Source organism: Ursus americanus, chromosome 19, assembly GCF_024610735.1.
Source record: "Ursus americanus isolate L20-20 chromosome 19, mUrsAme1.1.p, whole genome shotgun sequence".
NCBI classification, from domain to species: domain Eukaryota; kingdom Metazoa; phylum Chordata; class Mammalia; order Carnivora; family Ursidae; genus Ursus; species Ursus americanus.
The window spans coordinates 10,911,061-10,926,208 of record NC_142145.1 but is presented as its reverse complement, the minus strand read 5'-3'; the positions used below and the strand labels follow the sequence as shown (position 1 = coordinate 10,926,208).

The following is a 15,148-nucleotide window of genomic DNA, read 5'->3' as shown; positions in this document are numbered from 1 at the left end:
AAACATGTGCATAGATAATATGTATATAATATATACGTATAGTCATATAAATCTGTACTCTAGCTTCAAAGAATATTGAAATTCATGGTTTATTGGTCCTTCTTTCAATGATTTTCTCATCAGGGACTCAAATTCACACATGTACTATACATATATATGACATTTGGATCAAATTTTCTCTTGCTCCTTTTGAAGTCTATAGTGTTACGTATCTAGATTTCATTCAGGGTTTGGTCATTTTCTTATTAGAATCGTGATTTAGAGAGGCAAACCATTTTGATTGATTCTAATTGTTTCTAATAGGAGTTGCTTGAGTAAAACGGCAATGGCATGATAGCTTTATTCTCAGAGTAAATAATAAGACATTGTCCTCTTTATTAGAGAATCCATCTCAAGTCGGAAGAGGCTATGTGGCCATCACTATACTCGACATCAATGATAACGCCCCTGAATTTGCTATGGACTATGAAACCACTGTGTGTGAAAATGCCCAGCCAGGGCAGGTAAGAGCTGTCAGCACACCAGGCTCCTCGCTTGTGATTTCTTTAAAAATATCCAGCAGCCGTTGCCTTTGAAATTCTGCCAGCTTTAAGATAAAACATAATCAGCATGTCTCAGCAAAACTAACGCTTTGATGTGTAGCATAAACTAATATTGAAGGAACTTTAAAATTCTGGTTTAATTGGGATGATGAAATTTCTCAGGAAGAAAGGTGAACATTGTAAAAGTCATGGTAAGTGGTCGAGGGTTTTGACTCCTTTAAGGAGAAATCTAGCATAGGAAGCCTGATTGGGCTGTTCCCCGTTTTGCACGGCAGAGTTTGACCTTCTAAGAATTAAGCATAGTTTAATCTCGGTGTGATTTGTTCTACTCGTCCATATTGTTTGGCGTTTTGTGATGTTTACTGAGATGGTGTCATCAGTTGGTATAGTTTTTTTTTTTTCAGGTAAATGCAAACGTGAAATTTCAAAGGGACATGACTGGTTTTTCAGAGCTCTTTTTAGATTGGGTTCATATTAGTGCATCTGGTCCTTACCCCCAGGAGGACGGTATTTATTATAAGGTATACAATTGCTCTGTCCCGCCACACAAAACATAGCAGAGCACAGCAACGTGCTTTCATGTTTTCTAATTCTCCATCCCTAGGTTATCCAGAAGATCAGTGCTGTTGATAAAGATGAGCCATCCAATGGACACCAGTTTTATTTCAGCTTAACAACTGATGCAACAAATAACCACAACTTTTCATTGAAAGATAACAAAGGTAAGGTATTATTATTGTCGCCAGTAGAGGCAGCAGGTACAAACTCTCTAAGCAACTACTTTTTCTTGCTCGGGAATGCTGATTATGGAGATAACACACACACACACACACACACACACACACGCTAGCAAAGACATTAATTAAAGGGCAATGAGCCCCTCAAGTAATTTTTATCTATGGATTTGCTGTCATGAAGAAGCAGCTGCTACTTAAATCATTTCAGGCCTAAATCCAAATAGGGGAGAAGCCAGATCCATCTCTCTCTGACTTTTCTTCTAGACCTTTGAGAGCCAGCTAAATGTATTAATAAGGCTATACTACACCGGTATAACTTGAGACATTAGGAAAATAATTGGTATTTCCAGTTTGATATCAACCTAAATCAACTTTAATATTTTCAACACTAGCATCAGGTATTCTTTTATTTTTAACATAAAAATAGAAGTAATCCATGCGAAGAAATAAAAGATCTATTCCTGATACAAGGAAGTATAAAAAAAAGAACAAAATTTCCTGTCATCCTAAATCTCATTTCTCTGCTTCTAAGGTAAACACTCTTATCCGTTCCCTAAGTGTCATTATAGAACCATTTTTACAAATACCTGTAAGTATATTCTGGTTTTGCCTAAAATATATATATATTTATACACATTTTTGCTTAAAAAATATACACACAGGCACACATATATTTATATTTTATAAATATATAGGCATATATAAACAATTATATATAAACATATAGATTATAATTGTCTATATGTCTATAATGATATATATATATAAGAACTTTTAAAGGAAGTAGAACCTATCTAATTTTGAATTTATGTATTCACAGGTGTTTTTATTCAAGGTATTTATTTTCACAGAGGGGCATTTGCAACCGATAGAGAGTATTCCCCAACAAAACAGAAAATGTAATTCCTTTAGTTTGAATATGTGAATCAGGTTTCAGGAAAAAAAAATGTAGAAATAGATTTGCAACACTGGCTCATCAAAAAAAGACTTACTCAGAAGGTGGACATTGTAAGTGCTTTTTTATCTGAAGCCACCATCTTCTTTAGTGCAGAAAATCTAACTTTGACCTCAAAAATTCAATCTGAAAATAATATTTTTCCTGATCCCACTCTCTGCTTAAATGAGAACACTATCTTGTCCCTTTAGCCATATAAATGGAAGAACATTCTCTATGTGGGTAATCCCAAGCTCTCTGACTTAATCATATTTGGGACAATTCTCAGCACTTTGCTTCATCCAGCACAGGTGTCGAGAGGGGATTTTATGACCTTGACAAGAAAAGTCTATTTCCCCCATGTGTCATCATCCAGTACCACCAGGATTGTTGGACAGTACATGCACTAAAATGTATGGATTTATAGGACATCCCCACTGCCCCACAATTGAAAGATTTCCCTAAGTCAAGACCAGAGCTCCATAGCATGTACCTTGGAGGAAAGCATGTAGAAATAAGGAGATCAGTTCTTATATTGGCTTCCATCATAGGAACTGTATAGAGAACATGATGAATTTTATGATCTCCTTCCTAAGGATTGGGCTTTCTTTCACTTGGGCATTTATGCATGTGTTCCACAATCCATATTGTGTGTGTGTGTGTGTGCATGTTAAATTACAATTCAACAGCTCTGAAAAAACTTTGTGTATCAAATCATGAATACATAGATCTTAATGATTGGGAGGTAAAGAAATAGACGTGTGTGTTACTATTAAGTGTATAGAAACATACTGAAAACAATATCCTTCAACTCCATGTGTAGATTTTTAATGAACACCTCAAATTCATATCTTAAAAGATTTGTTTACGTAAAAACTTACCAGATGGAACCTGAAAATCAAACAAACAGTTTTATTCTTGCCACATCCAAAATTGGAGGTTATATGCTTCCTCCAGTCTCCTGTGAGCTTCCTTTGGATGGAACAGATTTCAGCTTGCTCTTTCATTAGAGCATTGTTAATTCTTTTATGATAAACACTGGATAAATCTTTTTGATAGCTTGGAAAGGAGATACATATTAAAGTACACTAGATGAAACTGTGATCCTATTTTCCTTCTTTATGTTTTAATTGCTGTAAATTTAAAGGATCACATAAATTCTCTAAGATGGGAGCTGGGTAAATTGCTAGTAGATAAATTATTTCTGATACAGAAATCAGTTATGTGATACAGACTTACTTATTGATCACTGGTGAAAGTTTCATAATTAAATGTTAGATAAAATAGAATATTGAACATAAGTTAAACACAAATGACCTATTATATCACTGACAAATTGTTTATATACATGGGGTTTGGGTAACGTTATATACCAATATTGATTTTTTAAAACTACACAATAATTCCTCTCCTGAATATCTATGTATACCTAAAGCTGGATTGTCTTATTTTACTTGTTTCTATATTTGGAACTAGAGGATAGATTGGGATTTTTATTTGTGCTGATGATGCTGCAAAAATATTTAATCTGTTAATTTGAATCATCCCCTTTGTAAGTGTATGGTTTGAAATTGAGGAGGAAAGGGTGTATTCTATGTAATTTTTACAAAGTTGCAGTTAAGTGATGAATAAAACTTTTCAGTTTTACTTTACAACTCTTTCCTTTGGTCATAACTGTGTAGCATGATGTAAATACATTAAAATGTATTAAAATGAACCAATACTGGATAATAGAGCTGACAAAAGAAAGACACTAAACAGAATGACTTAAATCACATAAACGTGTGATAAACTTCTTCTAGAAATTTGTATTTATTAATCCCCTTCACCTATTTCGCCCATCCCCCCACCCCCTTACATCAGTTTGGCTGGACAGTCCATCAGAAATCCTGTGTTATGTGTTTGCTTTCTCCTAGACAACACAGCTTCCATTCTCACCAGGAGAAATGGCTTCCGAAGACAAGAACAATCTGTTTACTATCTGCCCATCTTCATCGTGGACAGTGGCTCGCCTTCCCTCAGCAGCACCAACACTCTCACCATCCGCGTCTGCGACTGTGATGCCGATGGGATCGCCCAGACCTGCAATGCGGAGGCCTATGTCCTACCAGCCGGCCTCAGTACAGGAGCCCTGATCGCGATCCTCGCCTGTGTCTTGACATTGCTGGGTAGGTACCGTTACCGGCGCCTGCGCTGTAAGAGCAGTCACACCAACCAAATACCATGACCTTTCTCTTTTCTTTTGCCTTTAGTATGTTTTTGAGAACATATGCAAGTATTCTGTTCCATCGTGTTTTGTTCAATGAGCAACCCGTGTTGCAGGCCACACTTTACGATAGCATATTTAAAATAAAACTTAGAAAAAATATCAATTTCATTTTTAAAACAACAGTGAAGATAAATGACTGTTTAAACTTGATTTTTTTTTCAAGTTTACCATGTCCCAGCTGTTTGTTTTAGAATACCCTACAGAGATCTATTAGACCAGAATCTTTTCTATGTTGTTTTGATAACGTGATTACTTCAGAAATTATGGCTTTATATCCCACCTTTTTTCAGAAAAGATTTAAGGTAGATTTTTAAATTATTCACATATTTGAAAAGATTGCAATTTCAGCAATGCAAAAGTTATAATTTCCAAAGAATTAACATATTTAATTATACTCTCCATGATTATTGCATGGTTGAATAAGATTTATAACGTATATTAGAATTAGTTTTATAAGAGATTATGCAGTACCGTTTTAAAAATTGGGAGACATCCAACATCAGCATTGGGTAATGGGTTTATTCCTCAGCTACATTGTCTTTCAGAGTAGAACTTCCTACATCAAGGACAACAAGCATTTAATATTGCATCTGAGACCGACCGTACTGTGTGTTTTCTTGGGGTCTAATAGAATTTGCAAACCCATTTATAATGCATTTTTGTAAAAGCTGAATTTGGCAATGTGAGTCATCATTGTGTAATGTTTAAAAACAAGATTTATGAAGTTAGGCAAACCTAGCTTTTATTACTGCTCCCAACATAACACTTGCTTTTCACCAGCTTTATTATAAAGCTGGCTACTTAATCTAGAAGGAGAAAATAATAGAAGTGGACTGTAAGGTTGTTGTAAAAATTAAATGAGATAATCAAATGGCTACCATAGAGTGGACATGCAATAACTTTTAAGTGTTACTGATAAAGTGAATTCTCAACCTATTCACCAAGCTAAGATCTAGTTACTAATACACTGTAAATGATGTCATACAAATGTAAATTACTGCCTTCAATAACTTCAGCTAACCAAATAAATCTAGAAAGGAAAAAACTTTTCTATTTTTCAAATAACTTTACACAGGTGGCAGAAAGTCTCAGAAATTCGTTAAAACGGTAAGTAATTCTCAGTTAAAGCCTGATTAAAATAGAATACAAAGGCCCAGAGTAAATTTTGAAAAAGATGGAACCATTGCAAAGGCATCTAGATGGTACATGCATGACTCTTTTTTAACTTGGCCAGTTTATCACAGACAATTTCGATTACGTCGTCTTCAAAAGAGTAAGATAAAATTATATTCCTCACAATTTAATCATACCCAACAATTAATTACCTTTGATTTTTTTTTAAGGCTGTGTATGTAATGAATCTTCATTGTTAGAACATACTTTTACCTTTGACCTAAGGATTCCTTGCAAGTTAGGTGGCTTGATGGTTCTAATTAAGAATCATTACCTAGCTGTCACTGAAAATAAGTGAAATAGAGTTCTATAGGTTTCATTCTTGTATCTGATACATAAGAGTGTGTGAGAGTGTGTGTGTGTATACATACGTCTCCAGGTAAGATTATAGGTTTCTGTGGATTTCATCAAAGTTTAAATTTGAGCATTTACCTTTACCAGATACCAGACTCGGAATACCTCTTCCACTTCTTAGGATAAGGTGTTTGTCTTATATTTTACTCATTTCTTTAAAGTTTCTCCAAGTCTACAAAAACATAAGTCAAAACAGAGCCTATTGTACTGAAATTCATTTGGGAATTAATGGCTTTCATTTCTCAGTAAGGACTTGGCTCAGTAATCAGTATGTTCAAATACTGGTATTTCTGTTCAGAACTGAGTCTTTTTATGCCTTATTTCCTGAGTCTTTGGAAACAGATGATCAGGAGTTTGCGTATTCTTTTGGTTCCGTCTCCTCAATTACAGACTGTAGGTGTTCATACAACATGTGCCAAAGCCAACATGACTATTTGGGTGGGGGTGTTGTAGATGGGGTGCACAGCCTGGCACGGATCATGACTTCTAGTGCACAAGGGACTCATACTTTATACCTCAAGAAGTGAGGTGGATTTTATTCCTAGACATTAGATACCAGGATTTGTAACTCAACCTTTTTAGTCTTCTAAATAAATATTGCTAGAAAAAAATCAAAGTAGGGGAGCCTGGGTGACTCAGTTGGTTAAGCGTCTGCTTTCAGCTCAGGTCATGATCTCAGGGTCCTGCGATTGAGCCTCACGTCTGCTCCCTGCTCAATGGGGAGTCTCTTCTCCCTCTCCCTCTGAATCTCTCCCCTGCTCATGCTCTGTCTCTCTCTCTCTCTCAAATAAATAATCTTTAAAAAATAGTTTTAAAAAAACAAGGTAAAGGGGTGGAAATAGGGGAGAACTAGTTGAGAATCTAGTTCAATCTAAGGATGAAACTAGAGAAGCGCCTGGGCTTTTAACCCCTAAGAAAAGGTGCGTCCCTGTATGCCAAGTTTGTGTTCCAGTGATGTTTCAAATTAAAGCTATTTGTAAGATGAGAGATAGGGATGCCCTGAAGTTTCCAGAATATTCATGCTGGAAGGCATCATAGAAATCAGTTGTAGCCCAAACCTCTGCACTTTGCAGAGGGGGAAAAGGAAGTACAGCTGGGTTTAAGGATTTCGGGAGTTCATTTAACAAGTTCATGGCCACTGTGCCATAAGATTCTAGGTCTCCTTAGTGCCAATCACTGCTTTTGGATTAAACTGCAAAGAAAATACACCTTGAAAATGTTTTTTAAATTGTTCACATGTAGCCCTTTCTTTCTCAAAATTGGAAAGTCTTGTTGTCTGAAGTGGGTCATATTGACTTCATGTTTGTGTCCTTCTAACTTTATGGGTGAACTCTTTCCTGAGTTTTCTGCCATCCCAACTTTCTTCTCACCCTTTCTAATTTATTTGTACCTGAATTCTCTAATGAAAGTGATAAAGTTATCAGTCAGATGCAATTATTTTGCAAGTAGGAACATTTCATCAGTGTATGGCAAGATACTTTAGTATTCTAATGCTTGACTAAATATTTTGCCATAACATCAATTTTTTAAAGATATTTATTTAGAGAGAGAGAGAGCACACAAGCAGGGGGAGGGACAGAGGGAAAGAGAGAAAATGGTAAGCAGACTCCATGCTCATCTCAGAGCCTGATGAGGGGCTCCACCTCACGCCTCTGAGATCATGACCTGAGCCAAAAGCAAGAGTCAGAGGCTTAACAGACTGAGCCACCCAGGTGCCCTCCCCCAACACCAATTTTGTTATGCATTTTTATCATAAATTCATAATTATGGACATAGATGGTTATTTTTCAACCAAGCTGAATGCATTTTAGAAAAAAACAAATTTGAGGCACCTGAGTGGCTCAGTTGGTTAAGTGCCTCATGACCTCTGATCCTGGACCAAGCCCCATTGTAGTCAGGCTCCCTGCTGAGCAGGGAGTCTGTTTCTCCCTCTCTCTCCATCCCTCCCCCCATTTGTGTGCTCTCTCTCTCAAATAAGTAACTTAAATCGTTAAAAAAATGTATGAATGACATTAAATTATTACTTCAGTGGATTTTGAGAAATGAGCAGAAAGAATTTCAGTTGTTTTGAAATGTTTCAATATTAAATATTGCACGTGTCCAGAGAAGATTATAGCTATTTTCTTTGTTAGTCTGCACTGTTAGTTTGTTAGCCTGTGCGTTTTCCTACACACTAAAATTGTCACTGAATTTACTATATTTTGTTTTTCCATATTTGGACCTTTAGGTCCAAGTAATTGAAGTCCTGTAACATCCCCTCTGGCTCCTTGCTCTTTAGCCACAACTGGAATTAGACTGGCCCAGCTTCTGGTTTAATAAGACATTTGTGGAAACCACTGTTCACTACATGGAATTCGAGTTCTTTCAGTGTGTCCAGGAGGGCCAGCTAGGCATTTGCTGTCATGCGTCTTTTCACTTTTCTTTCCTGATCTACTGCGTGCTGAATCATATTTGCTCCTCTGCTACTGTGGCCACTCATGATTTTGTTCAACCGGAAAATATTTTCCTAGTTTTATAAGTGATAGTACTACCTAAGTAAAATATATTTTATATATATATGATTGTGGAGAATATGATGGCACTACACAAAAGATTGGTCCCCATCATAATCTGTAACAATAGTCAATAGTCCTAATGATAATAAAGGACAGAAGTGGCTAGTTTATGGTGGCACATGTGTTCCTCTTTCAAACAAATGTAAGCATAGTAAAAATTAGTTACATTTAATAAGCTCCTACTAAGTGCTAGACGTTAGCTAGATGCTTTATGAGCATGGTCTAATTTAATTCTCACAACACATTTTCTAGGCAGGTATTAGTAAATAGTATTATGCCCACTTTGTATATTAGAAAACTGTAAATTAGGGGAGACATGCACAAAGTTATATGGTGTCACAGCCAGGACCCAAACATAGGTGGGACTGCCTTCTGGATGTCCTTTATAAGGTATTTTCCCCTATGTGTTTTCCAATAGGAGAGACTTGTGTGTCTCTGGGAAATGCCTGCAGATCTGTGTGTATCACAGCCCAGGTACTGTCGAATTGGAGCTATCAGAATCTTTGATCTGCTTTACAAAGCAGCTTTATCACTTCTTTGGTTAACTCTAATTTACAATATCCTCCAATTACTTCCAACCTTGAGAAAACACATCAGGAACTGTATATGAGAAATTTGAGATTATACTTCATTATAACCAAAATATATAGTAGACCAGTTGTCTTTGTACACAAAGTATTCATAGTACTTAGGTCAGTTTTATGTCTGTCTTCATACTCAAATCATTCTAACTAGCACATTTAATGGAGAGGAAGTCTGTGCTACTTTTTGGGGTGTAGGGGGAAGCTCAGTTTTGGTTGTAATGAGATGTTTCCCTGTCTCCAGACACGGGGAGCAGCATCTTTTCTGTACAGATGAGCCGCAGAACTCCGGCTGGACACATTCATCATTCCAACAGACTGCTGGCATTAGAAATTTGACTAGAATTATTAAATCCTGAATGATTTTCCTATATCCCTACCTCTCCTCCTGACTTAGTCCCTACTTCCATATGTTTAAAGGGGAATCAATCAGCCTTTACTCTTCTCTTCCATCTCCCACCGCCAATCAGTGCCCCCAAAATATGAAATTTTACTTTGTTGATTCTTGAATCTATGCCATGCTCTCCCTTGGTGCTGCACCTGATTTCGCCCTGGGTCTCTCGTCACCCTCCTGAATTAAGGCAGTGACCTGTCTCTACCAGACCCAATCCACCAGCATCACAGGCAGACTAAGCTTTTGCAAAGCAAATGTGACTGTGACACACGCCAGCTTAACATAAGATTTCCATGGCTCCAGTGGTCTACAGGTGAAAATCACAGACTTTCTATGGCCTAACTGCTCTCTACCATTTCAACCTTCAGCCAAATTGCAGAGCTGCTCTTTTTCAGACTCATCCTGCTTCGTCTTACCTGCTCTTACGTGACTTGCTCCTTCTGCCTGGAACAACTTTCTCCCTTCTTGCTTCGGAGTCGAGGTTGGGTGTTGTTCCTGTGTATCCCATAACACCTTGTGTATACCAGAGCATCCTTCGTGGCTGACTCACCTGTTTCATTAGTTTGTCTCTTTGTCTGTCTGCTCCCGTAGACTCCTGCTTTTAGAGGCAGGGGCTGAGTATTATTTTATCACTATGTATGTAGCCATAAAATGCTGATATGACATGTAGAGGGCATGCCATACCTGCATGCCGAATGAGACCATGAATGATTTGAATGTATTCATTAGTGGAAAAGAGGGTTTGATTTTATTGTTGTCCTTATCCATAAGTAGTTTCTCCAAGGGGCGCAGATTTTCCCATTTCCTAAGATTATATGATTTTAGGGCATTTTGTCTGAAATCCAGCCTGTCTCCTCATTTTTTTCCTATAAAGTGGATATGGCACACACTCAAATTATATTTTTGGGTTAATAGCCCTGGAGATCTGTAAGGGCTCAAGAAAAAAAATCTGAATATATGATTTTCTGAATATATCTAAAGATAGAGAAAATACTGCAGTAGATATTTCAAGGATACCATATTTGTTGTTAAAATTCTGCTTAAGTTTTAGTTTAAAATGCTATCATTGATATCTAGTTTACCTCATTCACATGCTTGGATTTTATCAAATATAAATCTTCATTTATTCTTTGTGACTATAAATAATAGAGTAGGTTCATAAGTACAAGTTCAAATTCAGGCCTTCTGTGACTGAGGATCTGCATATATCTCTTATTCCACAGCACACAGATCCAGACAAAATGACAAGTTGAATTCTCTCATCCTTTAGATCTTAGCTTAGTTGTCACTTCCAATGACCTCCGTCTTTGATCACCAGACTGCACTAGTACCCGTGTATTTTTCCTCTCATTTCACTTTTTAAAACATAAATTATTTCTTTGCCTGAGACATTTCAGAAGCATCAAATGTACTTACATAAAATCCAAATGGTTCTCATGGCCCACAAAGCCAGACATGTTCTGACACCTGCTCACCTCTTGAAGGTATCAGGCCATCTAATCCTTCACTCATCCTGTAGGAAGAACCACACAGCTGCCTTTCCATTAGTTTCAAACATGCCACCCTGTTACTGAAAGATTTTTCCTAAATCCCTGTACCTTTTGGGCTCACACTACCCTTGATAACCAGCTTCAGTGTTTCCTTCTCAGGGGGCAGTCTTAACCTAGTGATTAAATTAAGCATGGTTCACAAACATGATTCTTTGTCTTTTTAATTGAAGTATACTTGACATACAATATCCTATTAATTTCAGGTGTACATTCTAGTGATTCGATATTTTTATATGAAATGATCCCCATGATAAATCTAGTTACCATATATCACCATATAAAATTGTTACAAAATTATTGATTATATTCCCTATACATTACATTCCCATGTCTTGTCTTATAACTGAAGGACTGTACAACTTAGTCTCCTTTACCTATTTTGCCTATATAGTACACCTATATAGTCATTCCCTACTCTGGTAACCCACAGTTTGTTTCCTAGGAGTCTGTTTCAATTTGTTTTTTAGATTTCACATATAAATGAACTCACTCAGTATTTGTCTTTCTCTGAGATATTCTAGACGCATCCATGTTGTTGCAAATGACAAGATTTCATTCATTGTTGTGGCTGAGTAATATTTGTGTGTAGGTAGGTGTGTATATATACATATATGTATACATTATATGTATAATTATAATATATATATATATATAATATATATATAGAGAGAGAGAACATACAGTAGGGAGATTCCTCAAAGCATATCTCTTTGAATTGGTGCTTTCATTTTCTTTGGATAAACACCCAGAAGTGGAATTACTCGATCTTATGGTAGTTTTTACCTTTTGAGGGAACGCCATACTGTATTCTGTAGTGGCTATACCAATTCACATTCCCACCAACAGTGTGCAAGGGTTTTCTTTTCTCTACACCCGTGCCAACACTTATTTTTCGTCTTTTTGACAGTTGTCAGTCTGACAGGTGTGAGGTAACGTTATGGTTTTGAATGGCATTTCCCTAGTGATTAGTGATGTTAAGCATCTTTTCATGCTCATGTTGGCTATCTGTATGTCTTCTTTGGAAAAATTACTATTCAAGTTTTGTACCCATTTTTAATTGGGTTGTTTGCTTGTTTGTTTTTGATATTAAGGTAAGTTCTTTTTATATTTTGCATATTAACCCCTTATCAAATATATGATTTGCAAATATCTTCTCCCATTCAAAATGGTGCCCTTCACTGTGCCAAAACTTTGATGTATTCCCAGTTGCTTCCTTTAGCTTTTGTTACCCTGCCTGAGGAGACTGGTCCAAAAAATATTGCTAAGACCAATGTCAAGGAACTTACTATGTTTTCTTCTAGGAGATTTATGGTTTCAGGTCTTCCTTTCAAGTCTTTTAATCCATTTGGAGTTTCTTTTTGTTTATGGTGTAAGAAAGTGGTCAGGTTTTCCCAATACCATTTCCTGAAAAGACGGTCTTTTCCCTGTTGTATATTCATGCCTCCTTTGTCATATATTAATTGACTGTAATTGTGTGTTTATTTCTGGCCTCTCTTATCTATTCCATTGATTTATGTGTCTGTTTTTGTGGCAGTACCATACTGTTTCGATTACGGTAGCTCTGTAGTATAGGTTGAAAGCAGGGAGCATGACACCTCTAACTGTTCTCTCTCAGGATTGCTTTGGCTATTTGGGGTCTTTTGAGGTTCCATATACATTTTAGGATTCTTTGTAGTAATTGTGTAGAAAATGACATTGGTAATTTGAAGGGATTACATCGAACCTGTAGTTTGCTTTGGATAGTATGAACATTTTAAAATAATTTTTTTTTCCAATTCATAAACATGGTTTATCTCTTCTTTTAATTTGAGTCATCGTCAATTTCTTTCATCAGTGTCATAGTTTTCAGAATACAGGTCTTTCACTACCTTAGTTCAATTTATTCCTAGGTAATTTTTAAAAAGATTTTATACATTTATTTTGAGAGAGAGACCAAGTTAGAGGGAAGGGTAGAGGGAGAGGAAGAAGCAGACTCCCTGCTGAGCTGGGAGCCTGATGAGGGGCTCAATCCCAGGACCCTGGATCATGACCCAAGCTGAGGGTAGACGTTTAACCAACTGAGCCACCCAGGCACCCCCTTAAGTAATTTTTTTAATGAAGTTGTAAATGTGATTGCTTTCTTAATTTCTCCTTCTTGATAGCTTGTTATTAGTGTAGAGAAATGCAACCTATTTCTGTATGTTAATTTTGTATTGTGACTTTTACTAAATTCATTTATTCTGGTAGTTTTTGGTGGAGTCTGAGGTTTTCCATATACAGTATCATGTCATTTGCAAACAGTTTAATTCTTTTCCAATTTAGATGCCCTTTTTTTTTTCCCTTGCCTAATTGCTATGGCTAGGACTTCCTATACCATGTTGAATAAAAGTGGCAAGAGTGGATAGTATGGACATTTTAAATGTATTCCTGCCTTTTTCCTGATCTTAAAGGAAAAGCTTTTAGTTTTTTACCCTTGAGTATGATGTTAGCTGTGGGTTTGTGATATATGACCTTTCTAATGTTGAGGTGTGGTTCTTCTGTACTCACATTGTTGAATTTTTATCATAAGTGGATGTTGAATTCTGTCAGATGCTTTTTCTGCATTTATTGAGATGATATGATTTTTAAACTTCATTTTTGTTAATGTGGTATATAATGTTGATTAATTTGCAGATGTTGAAACATCCTTGGCATAAATTCCACATAATCATGGGGTATAATTCTTTTACATTTTTTAAGGTTTATTTATTTAGATAGTGAGCAGGGGGAGGGGCAGAGGGAAAGGGAGATAAGCAGACTCCACATTGAGCAGGGAGCCTGGGACTCGATCCCAGGACCCTAAGATCATGACCTGAGCCAAAAATCAAGAGTCGAACGCTTAACCAACTGAGCCACCCAGGTGGCCCATGGGGTATAGCTCTTTTAATGCAATGCTGAATTTCGTTTGCTAATAGTTTGTCAAGGATTTTTGCATCTATTTTCATCAGGGATATAGGCCTATAATTTTTTTTTTATGACTTTAGTTTTGATATCAGGGTAATGCTGGCCTTGTAAAAGGAGTTTGGAAGCATTCCTTCCTCTTCATTCTTTGGAGAGTTTTTTTTTTTTTTTTTTTTAAGATTTTTTTTTTTATTTATTTATTCGACAGAGACAGAGACAGCCAGCGAGAGAGGGAACACAAGCAGGGGGAGTGGGAGAGGAAGAAGCAGGCTCATAGCGGAGGAGCCTGATGTGGGGCTCGATCCCGGAAAGATGGGATCACGCCCTGAGCCAAAGGCAGACGCTTAACCGCTGTGCCACCCAGGCGCCCCTAGAGAGTTTTTTAATTACTAATCCACTATCGTTACTTGTAACAGCCTATTCAGATTTTCTGTTCATAATTCAATCTTGAAAGGTTGTGTTTCTAGGAATTTATTTTTTTCTAGGTTGTCCTATTTCTAGTGTATAATTATAGTAGTCTGCTAGGATCCTTTGTATTTCTATGGTATCAGTTTAACCTCTATTTCTGATTTATATGGGTCCTGTTTTTCTCTAGAAAACTCTGGCTAGAGGTTTATTGGTTTTGTTTCTTTTCAAAAAAAAAAAAACAGCTCTTAGTTGTGCATTGATCTTTACTATTTTTATGTCTCTATTTAATGTATTTATACTCAGATCGTTATCATTTCCTTCCTCTTCTAACTTTGGAATTTGTTCATTTACTACTTCTCTTAGGTGTAAAGTTAGGTGGTTTATCTGGGGTTTTGAGGTAGGCTTGTATCACGTGCTTTAGCTCTCCACATGTTTTATTTTTCTAGTTATCTTGTGATTGATTTCTAGTTTCACACTGTTGTGGTCAGAAAAGATACTTGGTATAATTTCAATCTTCTTGAATTTATTGTAACTTGTTTTGCAGCTTAACGTGTGATCTAGCTTGGAGAATGTTCAATGTGCACTTGAAAAAAAAAGTGTAGTCTGAAGTTTTTAGATGAAATGTTCTCTGTATATCTGTTAAGCCCATTTGGTCTAATGGGTTGTTTAAAGCCAATGTTTTCTTATTGATTTTTCAGTCTGGATGATCTATTCATTGATGCAAGTAGGGTG

General features: G+C 36.5%; 1 protein-coding gene across 1 annotated transcript in view; it reads left to right on the top strand.

Annotated features, from left to right (window-relative positions):
* Positions 1-15,148, top strand: part of CDH7 (cadherin 7) — a 107,112-nt gene that overhangs the window by 81,452 nt on the left and 10,512 nt on the right. Inside the window, exons 8-10 of the mRNA XM_045790371.2 lie at positions 382-503; positions 1,147-1,264; positions 4,130-4,381. Of these exons, the coding sequence (XP_045646327.1) occupies positions 382-503; positions 1,147-1,264; positions 4,130-4,381 (492 nt within the window). The remainder of the gene's footprint in view (positions 1-381; positions 504-1,146; positions 1,265-4,129; positions 4,382-15,148) is intronic.